General features: G+C 43.6%; 1 protein-coding gene across 3 annotated transcripts in view; it reads right to left on the bottom strand.

Moving 5' to 3' along the window:
* The window catches only part of RABGAP1 (RAB GTPase activating protein 1), a 61029-nt gene that overhangs the window by 6117 nt on the left and 32844 nt on the right, over window positions 1-22068 (bottom strand). For all 3 annotated transcript variants that reach the window (XM_059486225.1, XM_059486224.1, XM_059486226.1), the window contains 8 exons: window positions 11218-11331; window positions 10438-10512; window positions 8327-8452; window positions 7099-7242; window positions 5505-5546; window positions 5049-5177; window positions 2373-2465; window positions 1213-1323 (listed from right to left, as the gene is read on the bottom strand). In XM_059486225.1, the coding sequence (XP_059342208.1) occupies window positions 1213-1323; window positions 2373-2465; window positions 5049-5177; window positions 5505-5546; window positions 7099-7242; window positions 8327-8452; window positions 10438-10512; window positions 11218-11331 (834 nt within the window). The remainder of the gene's footprint in view (window positions 1-1212; window positions 1324-2372; window positions 2466-5048; window positions 5178-5504; window positions 5547-7098; window positions 7243-8326; window positions 8453-10437; window positions 10513-11217; window positions 11332-22068) is intronic.

Here is a 22068-nt window from a genome sequence, read left to right as displayed (position 1 = left end):
TTCAGGACAATTTTTGCTGGAGTCCACCTCCTGAGTGCCACTGCTGGGCTATCACCACTGTGAAGCTTCCAGAAGCTTCACTAATGAAGGAAAAAAGCCCAAGTAAGAGGAAGTGAATGTACCAATGTGTGGGGAAACCCTGCTTCTAGAACATTCTTCTGTGATCCCCATTTTACCACCTAAGAACAGGAGATGTAATAAACCCAAAAGTCCTGAACCAAACCTCATTAAAGCAACATTCACCCAGTGGCATCAACATTTACTATGAATAGTTTTTCGAGAGCAAGTTTATAGGAGACCGTGGGAAACCTTAAATTGTCTGAGGCAGATCCAATGAAACATTTGAAAGCCTGTCAGCTCCTGCACTGGGCAACTTGCAGAAGCCATTTTCCTTTGAGATTTCAGAAATGCACTTCTCTTGGTACAGAACAAGAATGGCAAAACATGAGCACTTGAACTCTTTCCCTCACCTCCCCAAGCAGACAGACTAAATGTGGTGTAGCCTCCCCTGTGCTAGAAATGCCAGCACCTTTCTGTCTCTGCATGTCCTGGAAAAAAGAAAAAGCATATCCTAATAAAATCTCCCACAACTGAATATGCAAAGAAGGGAGTGGGACAGCAAGCTGAAAAAAACTGCTGTAACACAAAGCAAACCTGAATCTTCCTCCTGAGAGCTCTAGTGATCTGGAAACAGCCCAGGATGAGGAGTTCACACAGGCAGATTCCAACAAGCCAAATGGAAACCACAACAACATTTTCAGAGTTGCCTGAGGTACCTGAGAACCTGATCCACGCAGAGCCAGACAGACTCAGACTTTCAAGTTTATCAGGCCCTTTGCAAAGCCTGTCTGCTGTGAAATTGTATTCATAAAAATCCCTGGAAAACACAAGCTAGCATCCATGTTATGGTTTCTGTGATGGTTCAAAAACTTGCCACAGCTCCTGCTAGACTTCCTTAGAGAAAAGAAAGCAACTACTCAAGTACAGGCTCTCCTTTCCCTGCAGTCTGAATGCTTTTAGAATAATGTATATTTCAGCCAGCACTCCTGTTTCCCATGGACCTCTGTCACAGGCCTACACATTGGCAGGGTGCAATGGGGATGTGGAGGAAGGAATCCTGTCCCACACAAAAAAAGCACTCCATGTCTCTCCTCTCCAGGGAAAGAAGGCACAAGGAGTTAGCCCCTGTAGACAGCCCAGGACATGACTTACATTGTCCAAGTCCTTCCTCAGTGCAATCTTGCTGGTGACCAGCTCGTGGGCCAGGTCGTCGTTCTCCTGCTCCAGTCTCATGTTGGCCTCCTGCAGGCGCCGGTTCTCGCGCTGGGGAACAGAGGGGCTGTGAGGGACAGGGCTGCAGGGTGTCACACACAGCCCCTGTGCCCACACACAGCCCCTGTGCCCACACACAGCCCCTGTGCCCACACACAGCCCCTGTGCCCACACACTCACACACAGCCCCTGTGCCCACACACAGCCCCTGTGCCCACACACAGCCCCTGTGCCCACACACAGCCCCTGTGCCCACACACTCACACACAGCCCCTGTGCCCACACACAGCCCCTGTGCCCACACACAGCCCCTGTGCCCACACACTCACACACAGCCCCTGTGCCCACACACTCACACACAGCCCCCTGTGCCCACACACAGCCCCTGTGCCCACACACTGATGTAGTAGTAGGGGTATCATTGTGCCATCAATGTCTTGCCAGGACTCTCCTACAAGTACTGCTTTTCTTGGTTCAAATTGAAATTTGCATACAAGGAACAGGTAAGAGAGGAGAATCCTAGAAAAAAATACTCTATTTTCTCTCTCCTGTTACAACTCCCAGCACACAGATGGATACTAAAGAAAATTTACTTCTCTGATTAAAATACATGAATTTATTGTTTCTATGTCTCTGTGTGCATTATTGTGCTATGTGTATGCATGCATAACTTGACATGTAATTTATCCCTGTATTATGTTTATTTGATAATTAAACTATTTCTAAGATTATATGCTTAGTGCAGTATACACCATTTGAAATTAGGAAGAGGAGTAAAAGGGGGAGGGTAAACATGGAAGGCAGAGTTAGAATCAGTCAGGCATTTCCTTTCTGTTCATGGCTTGTGGTGCAATCAGCACGTTAAACAGGCTCTACTGAACCAGTTCTATAAGCCCAAATAAAAATTCATACTATTCCTTTTCTTGCACAGCTGGGCTCACAACAACCCCATCCTGATCAGCATTGCCAATAGAGACATCCCCTTCATGTTCATGGAGCTGTTGCATCCAAATTGGTCAGAAAACAAAACCAGCTCAAAAAGGAGTCAAAAGTAGCAACTTCCTGTTTGTTAAACCAGACTGGAGAAGGTAAAGCATTACCTCAAATCTTTCTATAGGATCCTCCTGTTGAGCCTGCTGCTCTCTCATGGTATGATATTCCTTTTCATATTTCTTCAGCTTCTTCTGGCTAATCTAAATTAAAGCAGCCCATTAGTTCCTGCCCAGAACATCAATAAAAGAACACAACACACACAGGGTTATGGAACAAACTTCAGGGAACTCCTGCCTCCCACAAAGCACAGCTCCTGGCTTCACCAGTTCTGAGGGCCTCAGGTGTGGCCAAAACCAGTTCCACTCAATAGAATGACAGCAGCCTCTTCCTGTGGGATGCAGTAAAAGTTTCAAAAGGCACCCAGAGCATCCTGTCCGAGCTCCCCCTTGGTGCTGCACAGCTCCCTGGTGCTCCACACACCGCACAGCTTCTGCACAACAGAACCCCACGAGACGTGGTTCATTTTGGGACTGGCCTGATGCTGAGCCTTCTTCAGCTGCTTCCTCAGCTGTAACATTTATCATCACACAGAAGCATTGGGTTTACTTTACATGAGACTGTAAATGCTGAAAGGGCAAGTGCAGGCTCAGCTGACATTTCTGCCAGTGTCACTCAAGCCCTGCCCGAGGTGCCGCGGTGTCTGGGCCAGCAGCAGCACCTCAGAGCACAAGGGCTGCGTCCCTGCTCTGACCCACAGCACCAACAGAGCCCTCTCACAGGGCCCCAGACTCCCCTTCCGTGGAAAGGGACACACAGGTGATGCTGGATTCAGTGTGATGGGCCCAGAGTTCAAGTGCTGCAGGGACGGGGAACACAAGGGAAGCTGTAACAGATCCTGACCAGCATTTTCCTGGTGTCACCTGTGCCAGAATGGTTTAGCAACACCACACCAAGATCACTGTGAGCATTTCACATGTAAGATATTATGCATCTAAATAAAATCTCTAGCATTAAAGTTGCACCCAAACATTTATTTTTATCTCAGTAAACCAAATATATTTAAAAGCTATAGCTAGGATTTCCTCTTTAAAAAACCCTTTCTGAGAAACAGGTTGAATTTTACATGCATACATGACAGGCAGAATGGAAAACGTGTTTGGTTTCCCTGCAGTCTGCTTTCCTCACTGAAACCTCCCTGGGCAGGAGCTGCAGAACGCGGTGGCCAAGCTCCCTCTAGTGAGAGCAGCCAGAAACGCCTCTCTGCACTCGGGAACATTTCAGCGGAGATGCCAACATATCCTGGGCTCACACCACAACTGCAGGAGGTATGGCTGCACCCCAGACACCCACCTAGAGAATTAACCCTTCACTGACAATGGAGCCTGTAACTTGAGGAGATTATTTCACTGCTCTGCCCCTGCTCAAACTGCCCAAATTTGGGGGTTTCACACCCCAAACCTCCTGCAATGTAAAGTTAGATCCTGACAAATGAGGCATCCACCCTGCCACAGGAAAGGAAGGCAGGCACACCACTACCACTGTGTTTTCATCTTCTAGTTTTCAAGTGCATTAAGCCAGTTTTGCCTTTTTTAGGTGATCTTGAGCAGATCTGTCATTGTCATAAATTCTGGGCACAGGAGGCCTGGGGAAGTCAGCAAGGATTCTGGGTTTGCAGAAATGAACAGTGATGTCCCACCACATTTTTTCAGGAGACAGCAGCAGCTCTGTTAACATCTGTTGCCCAGAGAGGTGAACTCCCCATCCCTGGCAGTGCCCAAGGCCAGGCTGGATGTGGCTTGGAGCAGCCTGGGATGTGGAAGGTGTTCCTGCCCATGGCAGGGGTAAATGAGATGGGCTTTGAGGTCCCTTCCAGCCCAAACCTTTCTGTGATTCTATGCCTTGATGGCAACACTGAGGAGTGACTTTAAGAATCTGGTGCTGTCTCCAGCTGATGACTTCCTGACCTCCTTTCCAGCAGAATGCTGCTCTCATCACAATGCCTTAGCCAGGCTACTTCTCCCTTCCTATACATTATTTATTTTGATATCAGGCCCTTTTCTGCTCAGAGAAACACTTCCAAATTCAGAGCTGGAGATCTCTACTGACAGCAAAGGACTTGTATTTTAGGTCAAGGAAAGCAATTATGTGCAGCACCCCCATCAAGGAGGTGACACAGAAGTGTTCTGAGCCGAGCCCAGCAGTGTTTCCTTCACAAGCTCCCCTTTATTGCCCCAAAGCACCCCAGGACAGCAGGGGCAGCCCTGTCATGTCCCCTCAGAGCCTGCTTGTGCCACTCCACACAGCCCTGGGAACACTGGGAATTCTGGCAGAGTGGGAAGAGGAACAAGTTGTCATTTGAAAACATAAAAGGCAAATGCACTCATTAGGATGATGTGAACCAGATGCATGTGGAACATTTAATCTGTGGCTAATGCTAAATGATTAGAGAGATAAAATAGCTTTATTCTTGATTATTCTGTAATTGCTACATTAGTTTCACACAAGATGAGCTTGAATTCTGTGCAGAATACTGGTATCCACACTGCTCCTACACCTGATCACAAAATGCCTGGAATGTTAACACACCAGGGAAGCTGGGCACTTCCACACTGACAGTACAGAGAATTCCTCTAGGGAATTCAAGGAAAAAGGACACTTTGAACCATGTCAATGTATTTGGCTCAAAATTACTCTCCATGACCACAGCCAATTAAGCAGCACTTGCCCTTGGATCTGGAGGCAGGAGCTGCTCCAGGGGGCTGCAGCAGCCCCTCCCAGCTCACCTTCATGTTGCAGGCCAGCTCCATCAGCTTCTTGGCGTTCTCCTCGGAGCGGTACCGCTTGGGCAGCTGCACTCGGAAGAACTTCAGAGCCCCCTCAAAGTCAGTCAGCAGCAAATCATCCTTGGTAGTCTGGAGACAAGGCAAGAAACACCAGGAAATGCCAATTTTTTACAGTTATTGAAACCCAGGAACAACAAAGCCACAACAGCTTTGGGAAGCTGCAGTAACATTGCTGCTCCCTAACCTTCAGCAAAGAGTGTTTGTTTCTATTTCTGCAACCTTCTATTCCACCCCCCCAAAAAAGCACTGTGCTGCACAGGACATGCCAGATTACAGCACGTGTGCCACAGGCAGTTGTTAGCTTCTCAAAAAAACAGCATATTTTTGTAACAGGCATCTTAATTTTAATATGGGGCATGAAGATGGACAAACCACAGTGTAACATTGTATACTCACTTTTAACAATCCCAGTGCAACGTTAAAGATAACACTTATTCCCTGGAAAGAAAAAATAATGACAAAATAATTTAATTTCTCAGTATTTACAAGCTTGGATAGGAATTTATTTGGTGGGGTTTGTTGTTTGCCTAGTTTCTGTGAAAAGGAGAACCAGGATACATGTGTAACCAGGTGCTATATAAATCAAAGGCACAAGAACAATTTTGCAAACAACTGGCAAAATATCTTTACTGGAGAGTCATTATAGAGAGCAAAACAATCAAAACTGGTTTTACTGTCTCCTTAGCAGTCTGAAACTCTAAAATTATGTTGTGCACTTCATTTCATTTCTTAATGAGTAGTTGGTCAGCTCAAGATAATTTAATTTTCATACAGTGACTTCTAAAATCACTGATTCAAATGCAGTAATTTATACACCAATGTATTAAATTCTGGTCTTCACAAACTGGGATAATTCATGCAATGAAAAGAAAGTGACTCACTTTGTGACAGAGTCCCATGGCATCTATTCTGCCTCTATTCCTCAGAAGAGTTCTATTCATACTATCCAATTAAATTAAATACAAACAGTTCTGTACTCAGGAGTAGCTCACACCTTCTTCAGGGGTCCCACTCATAACCATGACACATTGCTCATCTTATTTCAAGATCCTTCTTTTCTTCTTCCCACTGAGTTATTCTTTCACCATTGCTTTAAAATTATTAAAAACCCCTTAAAACTTCTCTATGAGCACATTTACTGTTTATTAAAATGAAAATGTGTTTCTAAACAAACAGAATTGATTTTCTCCATACCATCTGCTGCTTTCTATTCCACTGGCACATGGACAAAGCAAGCAGCAGACACAGGGAAAGGGCAAAAACATTGACCAGGAGATTTGTGAATGCTGAAAGCCTTCAGTAAGGGAAAGGCAGGAAATTAGCCACTTCACAGGAACAAGTGCAGATCCAACATGAATGGATGCATAAACTTACCCAGCAAATCATTAAATAACTCAAGGATGCTTCAGTACAAAATGGGATTTGTTCACTGATGGCAACAAGTGCTGACTGTAATTACACTGCTTACCCACTGTTCTATACAGGATTGCAGACAATGTCTCAATACAAAGAATTTTGCTATCTAAATAGAAGTTGTGAAATATAGAGAGACTTCAAGTTTTCCAGGAGAAAGATCTTCAAGCTTGTTAGATTACCAGCATGAGAGTCAGCTGGGCCATTTTATACACAATGGCCTCCATGCAATAATATTATAGGAAAATAAAAAGTCATCATTGTGTATTACATGACTGCAGAAGAGAGGAGCCCACATATCTGTAAATCAGCTCTCATCAGGCTGTACAGAGTCTTCTTACACAGATTCACCAGTGCCATAGGGAATAGGAGATAATAACCTTTTATATAGCTATTGATTCTTAATTTGTTTCTTTAAAATGATGAGAATCTTTATCATTGCAGAAATGAAACACTTCCACATAACAATATCACACGCCTTGCTCTGAGAGAACAGATAGTAACAAGGACATGAACCAAGATAGTGACAAACTGTCAAAAGCTGGGAGCTGTGCAAGTCTCCAGTTCTAACACATACCTCACATAGGAGTAAGTCAATAATGTGGAAGACCATGTAGAGAGGGAATTTTGCAGTGAACAGGGTCAGGAACCACTGGGAAGCATACATGTGTGCTTCAAGGCTGATGTCCAGAAAGTGGTTATACAGATCAGGAATGTATTCCTAAAGGTAAAACACACAGAAGCACTGAAAGTTAATTTAGGCTATTTTGGAACTGTAGCTGAAGCCCCAAGCTAGAGAAGGAAGCTGGGCAGAGTGACCATCAGTGCAGGGCCCTGCATGCACCAGGTGGGACAGGAACGGGCCTGGGGGCCTCCTAAGGATGCCAAAGGCTTGTCCTGGGCTGGATGCCCAGCAGGAGCCTGGGATTGCCTCAGCAGGGCCCAGCAGTGGCTATGCTGCCACCAGAGCCACTCCAGCTGCCAGGAACATCTGCCTTCAGCAGCACCACCCTGCTCCTGAGACCCCTGCTACAACACCTGGATGGTCCTCACAGCTCACAAACACCGTTCACCCTTGCTCACAGCTCACAAACACCATTCACCCTTACTCACAGCTCACCCACACTATTCACCCTTACTCACAGCTCACCCACACCATTCACCCTTGCTCACAGCTCACCAACACCATTCACCCTTGCTCACAGCTCACAAACACCATTCACCCTTACTCACAGCTCACCCACACCATTCACCTTTACTCACAGCTCACCCACACCATTCACCTTTACTCACAGCTCACCCACACCATTCACCTTTACTCACAGCTCACAAACACCATTCACCCTTACTCACAGCTCACAAACACCATTCACCCTTACTCACAGCTCACAAACACCGTTCACCCTTGCTCACAGCTCACAAACACCGTTCACCCTTGCTCACAGCTCACAAACACCGTTCACCCTTGCTCACAGCTCACAAACACCATTCACCTTTACTCACAGCTCACCCACACCATTCACCTTTACTCACAGCTCACAAACACCATTCACCCTTACTCACAGCTCACAAACACCATTCACCCTTACTCACAGCTCACCCACACCATTCACCCTTACTCACAGCTCACAAACACCGTTCACCCTTGCTCACAGCTCACAAACACCATTCACCTTTACTCACAGCTCACAAACACCGTTCACCCTCCTCACAGCTTACTCACAGCTCACAAACACTCTTCATGCCACAGGAAGAGCCAGGGCAGAACTGCAGGCTCGGCTCTGTTCACCCCCAGTGAGCCCCACCTGCATGAGGCGCTCCAGCTGATAGAACTTGCAGTGCAAATCTTCAAAGTTCTGTTTGAAAAGTTCCCTGAGTCCATAATCAAACATGATTTTGACCAGAACACTGAAAGCTTGCTCCTCAGGCATCTGTGAGACAGGAAAGTGGATTTAGCAGCCAGCATTAAAACCTTTCACATCAGGTGAAAAGGCAGGTGAAAGGTTCAGGCTCCAGAACTCATCAAAATCTGAATCTTACAGATTCTGAGCAGCCTAACCCTTTGTCACCCACATAAAAAAAGGCAGAAGCAGTATTACTGAAGGATATTAAACAGGATCTTTCCCTTACTCTTAACTATATATATTTCCCTTTTTCAATGACATTATTACATTTGATGTTTATTAGATGACATGATTAAGAGAGACCAGTAATTGCTAACAGAAGTTCCACACCTCACAACTCAGCACCAGTTTGGGAAGGTTCAATCTCCCTTTTCTGCCAAAAACTGAAGGAAAACTCAAAGCTCATCAGTGTTTTGACATTTTTCCCTGCCCTTAAAATTCAGTTTTAATATTTCTGTAGAAAAGTCTGACTTCAGGTCAATTGCTGGTTTCTATAAAGAACAGAACATCCATCTCAAGTATTCTATTATTAATCTGCAGATGGAGTTTATTAAAACAGAAAACTTTGCTGAAACATTCCAAACTGGTAGTGAAGGACTCACAGAAACTTAATTTCCTTTTCTGCAACATTTGTTTTTATTATTTATTTTTCCTAGCAGCCACACTCCAAAGGCTGACTTCAAAGAGAATCTTTGAAAAGAAAAGAAACTTATTTGAAATTTAGCTTTTCCTTACATGCATACATTATTCCCAGAAGCCACAAGCACTGTTAAAGAGAGAACTCTGGAATAACACAGGGCTCAGTCATGAGAGTGAATCTCTCTAGGGCAAGGGAGCCATGACAATGAGGATCTACAAGCAAGCACATCTGTTCCAGTGAAAGTGTTCAGTTCTCATAGCAGGAAGAGTTGCCCTTCCCTATCTCATTCAGTGAGGAAATAAAGAATTAATTGCTCATCTAGGAAATATTTCAGATTACAGTTACATAGAACTAAAAGGTTGTTATCATTAATCACTTGGCTTTTGTTTTACAAGAATGGAGTTTACAATCTGCTCTGTATCCTCCCCTGACTTTACAACAGTATGGAAAATCCTCCCCTGAAGGCCAGACTTCCTCTTCCACCAAAAACTGCAGAGAACGCTTCATGCTCAGCCCTCGCTGGCAGCAACAGCTGGGGAAAAGAAACCCCAAAGCACTGCTGGGCTCAGGAACTCTGCAGTTCCAACCACCCTTGCAACAGAAACACTGACAAAAAGCAGACATTACTTTGAAACAGAGCAGTCTGTAAACACACAAATACAGATTTGTAATGCTCTTGTATTTCCCAAGCGTGAGTGAATCGAAAACTTTTGCTCCTGAGAACCACAAATCTCTCTCTAGCTTCTGAACACACCAGCAATTAAAGGATATTACACTGATGAGATCACTCTATCAACAGCAATTAAGTTTAAAAAAGCATAATACAGTTTCTTTTAAAAATATGAAGGTATTATTGTATCCTTCCCTAACCTCTCAAACCAAGAAGCACAAAGACCTCCAGGACAAGAGCCCACAGGCAGCACAGCCTGCCCTGAGCCCCAGAGAACTGACATCCCTTCAATGTCCTAAATCCTGCTCTGTGTATACAGGACAAGGCAAACACCATCTGTATTTCTGACTGATTCCAACAGAAACATCTTATAAAAAGCTAAAATCTGACCTTGAAACCATGTAACAAAAACATTTACGGTGTTGTCTTACACACAAATTCCATGCCTACTACTGCTCACGAGTGCAAGCCTGAATGGAAGGGGTCCCAGTGCAGGAACACAAGGGCATGGACACTGAGTCCTTACAAACACCACAGCAAGTCTGAAACAATGTACTCCTCCCTGTGTAAAACCACTTTATTACTGACCAACATAGAAGGGATGTGTGCTCTGCAACCCCATTAGCTCAGAAGTCTGTTCTAGACACGTGGAGCAGTATTTATTCTTAATGCTAAAGCAGCTGAGGGTAAAGCAGCACTCACATGTAACAGCAGCACAGCAGCCAGGAAGGACTGGCCTTGGCAGTAGCCAATCTCCTCATCATACACAGAGTAGGCCTAAAAGAGGAATCAAGACTTTACTGGTACCTGTCTCAAGATAACAAACACAATTAAAACAGAACAATGCATTGATACAGCTCATACAATTCCCATGGATGGAGTGCAGCCATTGTCATTCCAGCAAAGGGAAAATCTGTATGACAACCAAACTGGGATACACAGAGGCAGTGGCTGGTTCCAGTAATGCACCAACGTTGCTGCAAGCACTTATCTGAGTGCTTTTATCTCTAAACAGGTCCCACAGGGATGTTAGGAAGAGGGAGAAGCCCTAGGAATTCAAAAGAAAGCACTGGAAGCTTAAACCATTCCAGCTGAGATACCTGAATGCACTGAGCTGTCCATTTTTGCTGATTTCCACCTTTTAATAATCAGCTTCAGTGCATGCCTATGGCTTTATAACCTCTCTGGAGGTACACAGTCATCTCCAGTTACATAATTTGTCCAGCTTGATCCAGGCTGACAGGTCAGGAATGATGTGAAGTCTTTGCACCAAACACTTCAGTGCAGAGAAATCTGGGAGGGCTTTAGGGCTCCTGTGTGAATAACCAGAGCCAGCCCATGGAGAGGAGCCTGAGCCTGGTGCCAGAGGCTGTCTGCATGACAGACAATGCTAACACAGCCCCTTCTTCTCAGCCAGCAGTCACACTGCTGGGGATGCTGAATCCAAGTTACCAAACCAGCCCAGAAGAGCTGAAAGAATACCTTGCATATTTTGTACAGGGAGTCCTGGCCATCTCCCCCAGTGTCTTTGAAATAATCATGGGCAGGGAACGTTCGATTGATGTCCCGGGTGATGGCACTGTCTTGTGGAGACTCCTATCAGAAAAAGAAAATAACATGCAAATTAAAACACATCAAAAGAACATGAACTACAATATGCTAGGATTGAGACTTGGGAGATTAGCACTGGGTTCTGTGCACTGTTCTAAATTTAACAAGACCCAGTGTGCCCCAGCAGAGCTGGCAGCTGCAGATCAGAGCTGGGATAGATTTGGGTACCTCAGCACATCTGGGGAGGTCAGGGAGTGGCAGAAGGAGCTCACACACACCCACACACACACAGAGACACACAAACACACACCCACACACCCCATTTGTGCTCCAGGCCAGGGCAGTGCAGATGCAGCCATCCCTCAGAGATCCCTGGATGCCAGCACTGCCCAGGCACACTCCTGCAGTCTCACCACTGCAGGAGTAAGCAGCAGCTGTCCCAAATGCTGTCCCTGAGGTTCAGCTTGAGGAACCACTCCTCATCCCCCCAGAACTCAATTAGAGAAAGCAGATGAGTATGAGCCCTGGGGAGCGTCACACAGGAAAACACGAGGGAATGCAGGGACAGGTCCTGCATGAGCTGGGATTTCAGCATGAGGAAGATGGAACTTTGTTCTCTACATCACCCTGACACCATCAGTTTCAAATGCCTTGGACATTTGGAAATCTGAACAGTAAATAAAGGGGTTTACTCTATCCAAAAACTCATGTTTCTGCTTGGCAAATGGAAAAAGGTTAGAAGTAAAAGATGGTAAAAAAGCACACAATGTAATCAGTGCAAGGAACATCCAATACAGCTTGTAGTTCTTTTTCTTCACAAAATTATTTTTCAAACAACAACAACAACAAAATTACCACAGTGTGCTTCATTTTCAGTGTGCTTCATTTCTCTTCTGATTTTAATCCAAGGTTAATGCTCCTCTCTGGGGCTTAACACAGACATTTCATTAGGAAAGAAAGCATTATGCTGCTATTAGAATCAAGAGCAGATTGTTTTGGAAATTATATCAAAAGTACTGTTCAGCATTCCAATTTGATAATAATTAACTGGTAAAGAGGTCTATCTCATTATAAGGAAATTAGAAACAAACAAAATCCAATGCTCAATAAATTTCATATAAATAAACACCTTTTAAGTCAAAGACAATTATGCTAATGGCTGGCTGTTTGCAAGCAGGGAAAGACAAAGCTCAGAAACCATTCTGCAAACTTTCAACATGTGAATACAGACTTGGTGATAACTTTTAGTTTCTCACAAGTTTGCAAGACTGAATTCCAGTGAAGTGCTCCCAGGAGCACAGGCTGTGGCCACTGCCAGCAGCATCTGTGGTCCTACACAAGTGCCTTTCCTGAGAGTCACCTGCTCTGCTGCAATGGCAAAATCATCTCAAATCCACTTGCCTTCTAATCCACGTATTTAACAGCAGAGACAAAAGCATCTGGTTGGAAACTCTTAGGAGAGGATTCTCAAAGGAATCTCTCATTATGGCTAAAGAGAACTAATTAGTGGCCCCTCTGGCTTTGCGTGACTTGCTCAGCTCTTGACTCCTGTGCCTCAGCACAATTCCTCCAGCAATCCAACATGAGTTCCTGCAGCTGAAACACAGCTTGGGAAGAGAAAAATCAACGGAAATGATAAGGTTTAAAAAATGTTTTTCAAACCATGGCTTTGAAATCTCCCCATTAGTACAAACTGCTGCAATCCAAGCATTGTGTAACCTTTTCTTTACTCCTATTTTTATACCTTGCTGTGAGAATTGGCTCAATGGGCAATTTCTCATGCTTTCAGGGGACTGGGAACTGAAGGAAACCCTTCTGAACCCACACCCTTCACAAACTGGGATTGAAAAATAGAAAGCTAAGAATGACAGGAAGAAAAAGAAAGTAATAAAGAAAACAGAGTGGAAACCAGCCATGAGAACTGAGGCAAGTGTAGTGAAGATTAAAATTCTCATAACAGTTTGCTGCTCTGAAGGAAAGCAGGAAAATGTAGATGCTCAGACTCAGAATATGCCCTTCCTCCCCTCTTTTATACACTTTAAAATATTAAGGGACTTATATTGAAACCTTCCTCTCCAGTTGATTTAAACAGAAACTACGTGAGTAATTATGGAAACCAGGATGCAGTCCAGCTGGGAAAAGCCCATTTATCCTGTCAGGCTGCATATAAAAGCATATTGGTTCCCATCTCTTAAACCTGATATATTTAAAAGATATTTTCCATGCATTTTCATGATCTTGCAGGGAGCACCCTAGGATCTGCAAACCGTGTCATGCAGTTACAGCCTTGATCAACATATTCAGACTGAGACTGTGTTACTTTAGAAGCTTTTTCTGTAGCTTAAGGCACAATTAAAGACATGGAAAAGCTGGAGTTCTCTCTTCCTGGGGCTGATCTACTTGCAGTTTTCAGCAGCTCAGGTTTACTCCTCCTAATCCACTACATAAACTCAAGAGGATGAAGAAGCTGCAGCAAAGAATTGCTAAAGGACAAGATTTGTGATGAAAAAAATGAAACAAGAAACCTCCAGAGAAGGGAGAAAGCTGCCTGCTGGAAATGGCTCATCACCCAAAGATCAGCTCCTGGAGAAAATCCCCTGGAGTATAAAACAGCCCTGACCTGGACCCAGGATGGCTTCAGAACCACCACCAAAATGGAGAAATTCAAGGGGACCAAACTTTAAATTCCCCCTGCCCCAAGCCCAGAATGATTCCAACTGTGGAATTTTGCTCACTGCTGAGTTATCTGACACACCCACCACCAGCCCAAACTGTGCCTGACTCTCACTCTTGCCACATCCATTTCCACATTCCAGTTACTCCTTGGGAGGGTCCCAGTGACTGCAGGAATTCTGCCACATGGTCAGAGATTACTGTGGGAAGGGTCTGGAGTCTCAGGCCACACTGGAATTTTCCTTGCTCTGCCAGGGTGGGAGCAGCACGTGGTGTGTTGCTGCAAGGCATGGACAAGCCACCCTGGAGTGCACCAAGCCAGGGACAGATTCCAGCAGATCCAACATGCAGAGAGAGCCAAAATTCTGTGCAGCTTTCAGGGCAGCAGCAGGGGTAATATTACACGATGGGGAGAAGTTATTTTGAGCAGATCTGTACATTTTAAGTACATTCAAATACATTAAATGATCTTTTGACAGCTATTTTTAGTGTTAGCAGGATCCTGTGCCATGAGGTCTATTTTGCAGTCTGATGGCATTCCCATAATTACTTTTATTAAGCAATATTTACATTCATTTTTACACAGAGTGCACTTCCTGCATTTGTTTTTGTCCAAACCACTGGAGAAGGCTTTGGTAGGAGGAATTACACCTGTTACTGAGACCTCAAGGAAGTGACACAAACCACAGTTCCAGAGTAATGTACTTGTTAACTTCCCACAAGGAATGCTGCCTGCAGGAGGTGTTACCTGGAGTCAGCACTCGCCCAGAACATTCACAGATAAAAAGTATTTGTAGAAAAAACCTGAATAATTTAGACAAATTTGGACTGGTTAGACACTGCAATTGGATACAATAGTGCATTGATACAGCATAGTTTCAGGCCAAATATGGCAATATAGTGCAATTCTAAAAATAAAAGTGAATCCCTTGTGATATGCAGCCCTTTCGCTCTGTTCGTTTCCTTTTAGGGCTCCAGTTTCCCACAGGAAAATCAAAGCGAGGAGTTTGCCTGCAGTGCCCTGCAGCATGTATGGATAAAGCACAAACACCGGGCAGGCTGGAGCTGCTCCTGCCCCGCATCCCTCCAAGACTATTCAGAGCAAGGGGATAAGGGGAAAAGCCCCACCCAGTGCCAAGGAACACACCTTAGCAGCACAGGAACAGAAAAGGCATCCGAGACAAGCCGTGAAAACATGTGACATTATCATTTATTTCTTAAATGTATTTATGATCCATTCAGACCTTTCAAATAAAGTGTACAAGTGCATTTCAGAATAAAAAACTACACTCTTCACACAGCTCTGTAGAACACTACATTTCATCAAGAAACTTGAAGCAAAAACTTCCTATTAAACCACCCATGCATCCTTTGGCTACAATAATATCACTGATCAACAAGTACTGCTAGTCAATTTCCAGTTTCCCTTTAAAGAGAAGGAGCATCCTAAAATATGCCATCCCTTCCAGAGACCTCTCTTTAAAGAGAGAATTTTAAATAAATTAGCTAGGCTTTTAGGCAAAACAGTAAGGCTACTTAGTACTGTTGATGCATGATCCATATATTTGGAGAACAGGCAATCCCAGGCTATGTGAAATGCGTCAACAGCCCTTGAAATTTTAGTAGTATCAAGATTACATCAATCCAGAACAAATGGCAGACAAAAATGTAACCAGTGGAACAATCACTGAAAAATGTGCAGTTTCTGGTACGATGGGAAGTGCTGATAACAGATTCAGAAAAGTGTTTATAAAATCCGCTAAGAACCACATTGACATTCTTAAAATTACATATTGTACAAAGCCCTAAACTCTGTGAGTGTACAACCACTGCCCTGTTAAACTGCTTGTTTGGGGATACATACACACACATGTAAAACACACAGATATACTCATTGGAAAGCAATCAATTTAGCATGGCAGTGACTGTACAACTGCACAGCACACCAATATATATATGTATGTACATCTACAGCAAAAAGGAAACAAGCCAAGAGATGTATGACACAGCTGGGGTACACACCATCTCAAAAGGGAATAATACATTTCCTGGAGTTTTAACAGCTCTTAGCAAAATTACCTCTTGGAAATAATTATGCAAAGATTTAGAATCAGATATTTACATGCTTCCGATTTATCTAATTCCATTTAATAATTAAAAATATGCAAGTATCATTTTAAGTCAGTAACATCTGTCATTTTTGGCTCAACTGTAGTTTTTCTTATTATTAGTCTTAGTTGAAAAATCAGCTACAGAAATGTCTATTCAAACCACGGGGTGGAAGAACCCCTCTCCCCTGTACTTCAACAACAGCTCTGAGTTGGCACAAAACAGGTAATTCTGGAGCCCCAGCACAACTGTCCCTCAGCTGCCTGGTGCATGAGAACCCTTCCCCTGTCTGAGGCAGAGCAGAGCCCAGGAGCATCGAGGAACCCCCCAGACAGTGCCACTGTGGCAGAACTAAAGCAGAAGCAGAGTCTTGAGGGTCAGGCTGCCTCTGACTCACCTGTCTGCTTTTCTAATCTGCTTTGGGGCAGGGTTCCCCACAGCTCTGCCTACCAGGGGCTCCACGCTCACAGCTCTTCCTCGTCTTTTAATACAAAACAATTTCCAGCATTAAAAGTGCACAAAGTTCTTACAAACACACACATACACATTCTCACTGTGATTTCATCTACTCTTGGCCTTTCCACTGACATTCAGGAAAAAACTATCAGTTGGAACACTGCTTGTGTAAGGAGCTGGACACTCTCCCAAACAAAACTCCTTAAAACAACCTCTGACAATGTCAGATCTCCACAGGACACACCAGAAAAACCCCACTGGTGGCTTCTGCTGTACCAGGTACTGTGAAAGGTGCAAGGAGACAGGGGGACACAAGGAAAAACGAGCATCACAGAGCCATGGAATGGTTTGGGTTGGAATGGACCTGAAAGCCCATCCAGTGCCACCCCTGCCATGGCAGGGACACCTCCCACTCTCCCAGGCTGCTCCAAGCCCTGTCCAACCTGGCCCTGGGCACTGCCAGGGATCCAGGGGCAGCCACAGCCTCTCTGGACAACAGAGAGGCTTTAAAGTAAGATCACTCCACTGCATTTCATTCAGCAAAGCAACCTAAAAGCACATGCACGCACAGCCTCCCATGCTCGTGGTTTCATTGTAAACAGCATGTGAAAAAACAATTTAAAAAGGTACGAATACAATTCTGAAATCCCTGAAGAAAAGACATACCCACGAGTATTAAGAACAGTAAAAAAGCTCATCATTAGCAATTGCAAACGTGTTTCCATCCTGTTGCATTCATTAGAGGAATACAAAATTGAATCTAGTGTTTACATGCTAGAATTACAATAGAAACTAGATTTCAAAGGTTACATATGGAGAAAAATGTATCAGCATAGGAACTTGCAAAAGACTGTGCTGTACAGCATTTCCAAAGACATGAGTCTGTCAAGACAATACAACGATTGCAAATCCTTTCAGACAGTTCAAAAGCGTGGCTGGAGGTAATGCTGCTTTCTGTTCTCTGAAAGGATTAAATGCACCAGTATTTTTAGTAGGTTTTAATGACAATTTAACCTCAAGAAATACCTAACCCCTCAAAAAGCGAGGTGATCAGAAACATACAGGTACCTTACAGCCCTCAGGTTTTATTTCTTTGTACACTAAACATCAATTCATTCGACAGCATCTACAGAAAACGTTTTAAAAAATGTTTTTATGAAATACTTCTCATACTCAGTAATGCTAATATGTAAAAATACTTCACAGTGTGGTACTAATGTAACTTCATAAAACGAGCAACTTGAGTTTGCTAAAGCTCAAAGCCTTACATTATATTAAAATAGTCCAAAGATCCCACACACACACAGAATCACTAGCACTATAAATATACTTAAGCCACTTTAGTGCAAAGTCTGGTTTTGCTTCCCCTGACAAATCCCTCTATATTCCTGCCAGCATATTAAAACGTCATCCTTTACTAATCTAATTATTGATTTTCAAGGATTCATTTACAGTTGAAATCCCAGAAGAACTTTTTTCAATTTACCATAAAAGTAATGACTTGGTTTATTAAGCATTTGATTGCTTGGTTCACGTGGTCTGTGTAACACTGAGAATGACTGGCATATGCACAGCAAGATTTGAGTTCATCTTTATGAGGAGCTACTTGAATTTATTTCACCTTTTCAAGGAAGGATCTCCAGTAATGACCATCAGAAAGAAGCCAAAGCTTTGAATTACAAAATTGCTATCCTCATCTTACAAATTCACAAATGGAAGTCAGAACAGAGAGTCAGGACTGCTCTGTCCCAGCCCCCTGGGCTGCAGCTCAGGCCTCACACACAGGCAGCTGGAGCCTTCCCCAGTCCCCTCCTTCCAAACATGGGTGTCTCTCCGAACCCCTAAACACCATCTAATGCAATGTGCATCCACTCAGCACTTCCCACAACCTCTCAGACAATAAAGCTCCTGGTTACCAACCCACCTACAGGTCTGTCCACAGGGAGCCTCCTGGGCCCTCCTGGAGCAGAGCCTGCCCATCCTGTGATCAGCTCAGGGAAGCTGCATCCATAAACAAACATTTCACCTGTCTAGAAAACAATGTCACAGGGAAAACAATTGAAAAGCTGAGCAAACAAAGTATATCCCATCAGATTAACTCCCTGTGGCTGGAACACCTCAGACAGACAACAGTGACACAGACTGACATGACCTGAACTCAAATGAGGGCTGATCATGGCCCCAGGTCTGCAGAGAACCCCTTTGGGCTGGGTGTGGGGGACCTCAGGCTCAGAGGAGCTGCCTCCAGGGAGCAGCAAAGCCAAAGCAAAGGTTACACTCTGTATTTAAAAGTGTGCATTGTAAAGAGAATTACTAGCATTAAATACTCCATTGTTCTGACCCATCTCCAGCAGGTTTCCTCTCTTTGTTCCCATCGAAAACAACTTTCAGACTTTCAGTTTCTTTCTCTGAACACAACAGCCCCTGGTCCTACACTTACTAAATTTTAATTCTGAAGACCTATCCCCTTCCAAAACCATAACTTCAGTATTAAATGTCTTTGCTTATGTGCAGAAACATCTTTAGAAGCAGAACCTCTGCAAAGCACAGGCAATAATGGAAATACCAACTGGAAGTAAGACATCAGCTCAGAAGGCAGGAGAACACATTTCCATCAACTCAGAAGGCAGGAGAACACATTTCTCTGCAGTGGAAATGGGACACTCCCCCACCACCCCAAAAGAGGGCTGTTTGCTTTGATGGAGACATCTGTAAAACCTGAGCAGCTGCAGCCTCCCCAGCTCCGGCCTGACCACAGCCCCATATACACAACAGCACTCACTGTATAGGGAATACTAAAGATAACATTTGGATAAACTTGGATTAAAATCTGAGTTTTATCTTGAATTACACCAGGGGAAGGATGTGCTGTATTCTGCAAAGCTATGGAAGGGAAGAAGAAACTTTTCTAAACCAAACAATAAAATAAGGGCCAAGTCAGGCAAAAGTTTCAGCAGGTGCTTCAAAAACTCAGAACCAAACATGTGCTAAAACAACAACAAAAAAGCCTTCCAAAACCTCCACCTCCTCTTATTAAATAATCTAAAACAGATGAATTGGAAAATTTTTAGAAGGGTCTTTTTTTTGTGAAGTCTGAAGCCAGATACCTGTGCTCACATACTGCTTCATAAGAAATACTTTTTAAAGCACCAACCTCACTTAGAAGTTCTGTCAACTTCAGACCCTGATGTGAAGTAAGATCAGACTGAAATTTCAGACTTCCTGACTCCTGGAGTTACTGCCTTGATAATCACAGCACTTGGGAACACCATGATAAATAGCAAAAAATCTCCATGTTGAATTTGCACAATGAATGTTTCCATCTCATATCACATCCAGGCCTTGGAAGTGTCTTTTTTCAGAAGAGACAAACTGAAATTTAGGGTTCTCACACATAAAGTGTTCATATGAGAGGGAGGGAACAATGCCACTGGGAATTCTCTGTCTCCTGCAATTCTCTGTGCCTCAGTACTCTGTACCCTTCTTCCTGTCAAAGACTTGTGACAAATATCCAGAACTGCCCCTTGGCACTCTGACTCTGAGCCATGTCAGAATTCCAAGTAGTAGAAACATATTTCTGAGTGATAAAAAGCCTAAAAACAAACTCCCCAACAACAAATAAAGACTGTAGAAACTGGTAACATTTAATAAAAAAATTAACAGTAGATAATAGCAAAACTTTTGTTTGCCACAGAAGATTTCTGCTGAATTTAAAAATACTATCCCTTGATTGAGATAATAAAAAAATAATATTTCACAGCTATTTTCCCAGTATATTTGGAAAATGACAACATAATCACAACCTAAACTTCCAGTATCTTTAAAAAAAATTAAATAAAAAAGGACTTCTACATGAAGCAAATTAGCATCTTCTGAGAAGCTGTGAGTATAGAAATCCTTCCCATGGCACTAAAAAAAGCCACTGAATTGCATCTTGTAAATTGAACCTTCCAGCGGCTTAATTTGAAAGTGAGGCAGATAACTCTAATAAAAAATAAATTTATAGTCTGAGATGGAACTTCAAAATTAGTTCATTTAATCATCTCACAGCCCCATTTTTATGAAGATGCAATTTGATTTCTGTCCTCTCCTCAGCGTGACATTCATCTGTGCAATGCTCTCACCACTCATTTCCAAAGCACCCAGACACAAACAGAGCCAGAAGTGGATTCATTTCAGATGTGGAGGATGAAAATAATCCAGCTGGAAAATCTGCTGCCTGACCATTCCTAGCAAGGACCCCTGTGCCTGTGTTGGGTGCATGACCAAAGGTGTTCAGTGCTCTGCTGAGAAACAAAGTCATGTTTGTCAAAATTATTTTTCCCACCACCGGCACAGTGAACAGAATTCACTCCCTGCAATTTCACTGAAGACAACAGACTCAAATGCTATAAATATTTAAAACACCTAAACACATACTATACATACTACATCAACGTTAAATTAAGAGGGGAAAAAAAAGTAATTTAAATTTTTAAAATATCAATAAATTAACAGACACAAAAAGATAAATATTTGACACTAAAACCAAGGTAATGAAGCAACACTAAAAGTGTCTGTACAGTAGATGAAACTTGAATGCATCAATTGGCTGCAACTCCTCTCCATCCTTATCTCTTGGAGACTTCCAGATTCTGATTTTCACCTCTTACAGGAAATGTCTGAGCTGAGGAAGACTTGGAGATGAGTAAGGCAACTGAAAACCGCCTGGCTGTCAGGAATGTTAGAACTGAACCTTTGCTGCAAAGCAGCAACAGCTGCAAGAATGCATCTGCATCTGGATCAGCCACCGTGCTCCAAGTGCAATTCCAGGCTCAGGGCTGAAGGAGCAACCGCTTCAGCTCCAGTTCAATCTCTATGCCATGATTTAGACCCCTTACCAGTTTCAAAAACTTTCAAAATTTTAAAAAACTAGCACACAATGCTCCTATTTAAACCCTCTATAAACCCTAAAAGAAACAATCTTTGCTTTGCAGCTTCCCCTTAAACCTGAAACTGCCATTTCTAGGGTTTTAGGCCAGAGCAGATTCTTCTCTTCTATTAAGTTCAATCAAATGCTATTTCAGTGATACACTGCATCATTTCAAAGACTTGGAAATGTTAGATAAGGTGAAGAGTCAGAGAAAGGCTACGGGGAGTTTACCTGAGAGGCTGTTCCAAAAATACCACACACACACACTTTGATATTAGTGACTAAAGCCCTTGAATTGTTCCCCAAAGCCCACCTTTGCCATCACACCCACGGAGCACTTGAGACAATCAGCCAGGAGGTGCAGGAGCTTATTATCCCACTTCTCTCCCCAGTGAGTCACTGCAGGCCTGTGCTCCCCACCATGGCTGTGTCTGACCCAAATTCCCCCTGCAGGGCTCTGCCCAGCAAAGCCCCAGGCTGTCTGCCAGGAGCCAGCACAGCCCCTCTGCTCCTCGCTGCAGACTGCAAGAAAGGGTGGTGTGAAGGCAGCAGGGTTTAGACAACCTGTGCTCTTAAAATTTCAGATGAACCAAAGAGGATGTTTATCTTGAGAGCTTTGGACTGACTGTGGA

Source organism: Ammospiza nelsoni, chromosome 20 (genome assembly GCF_027579445.1).
Source record: "Ammospiza nelsoni isolate bAmmNel1 chromosome 20, bAmmNel1.pri, whole genome shotgun sequence".
NCBI lineage: Eukaryota > Metazoa > Chordata > Aves > Passeriformes > Passerellidae > Ammospiza > Ammospiza nelsoni.
This window is presented reverse-complemented; position numbering and strand designations above follow the sequence as displayed.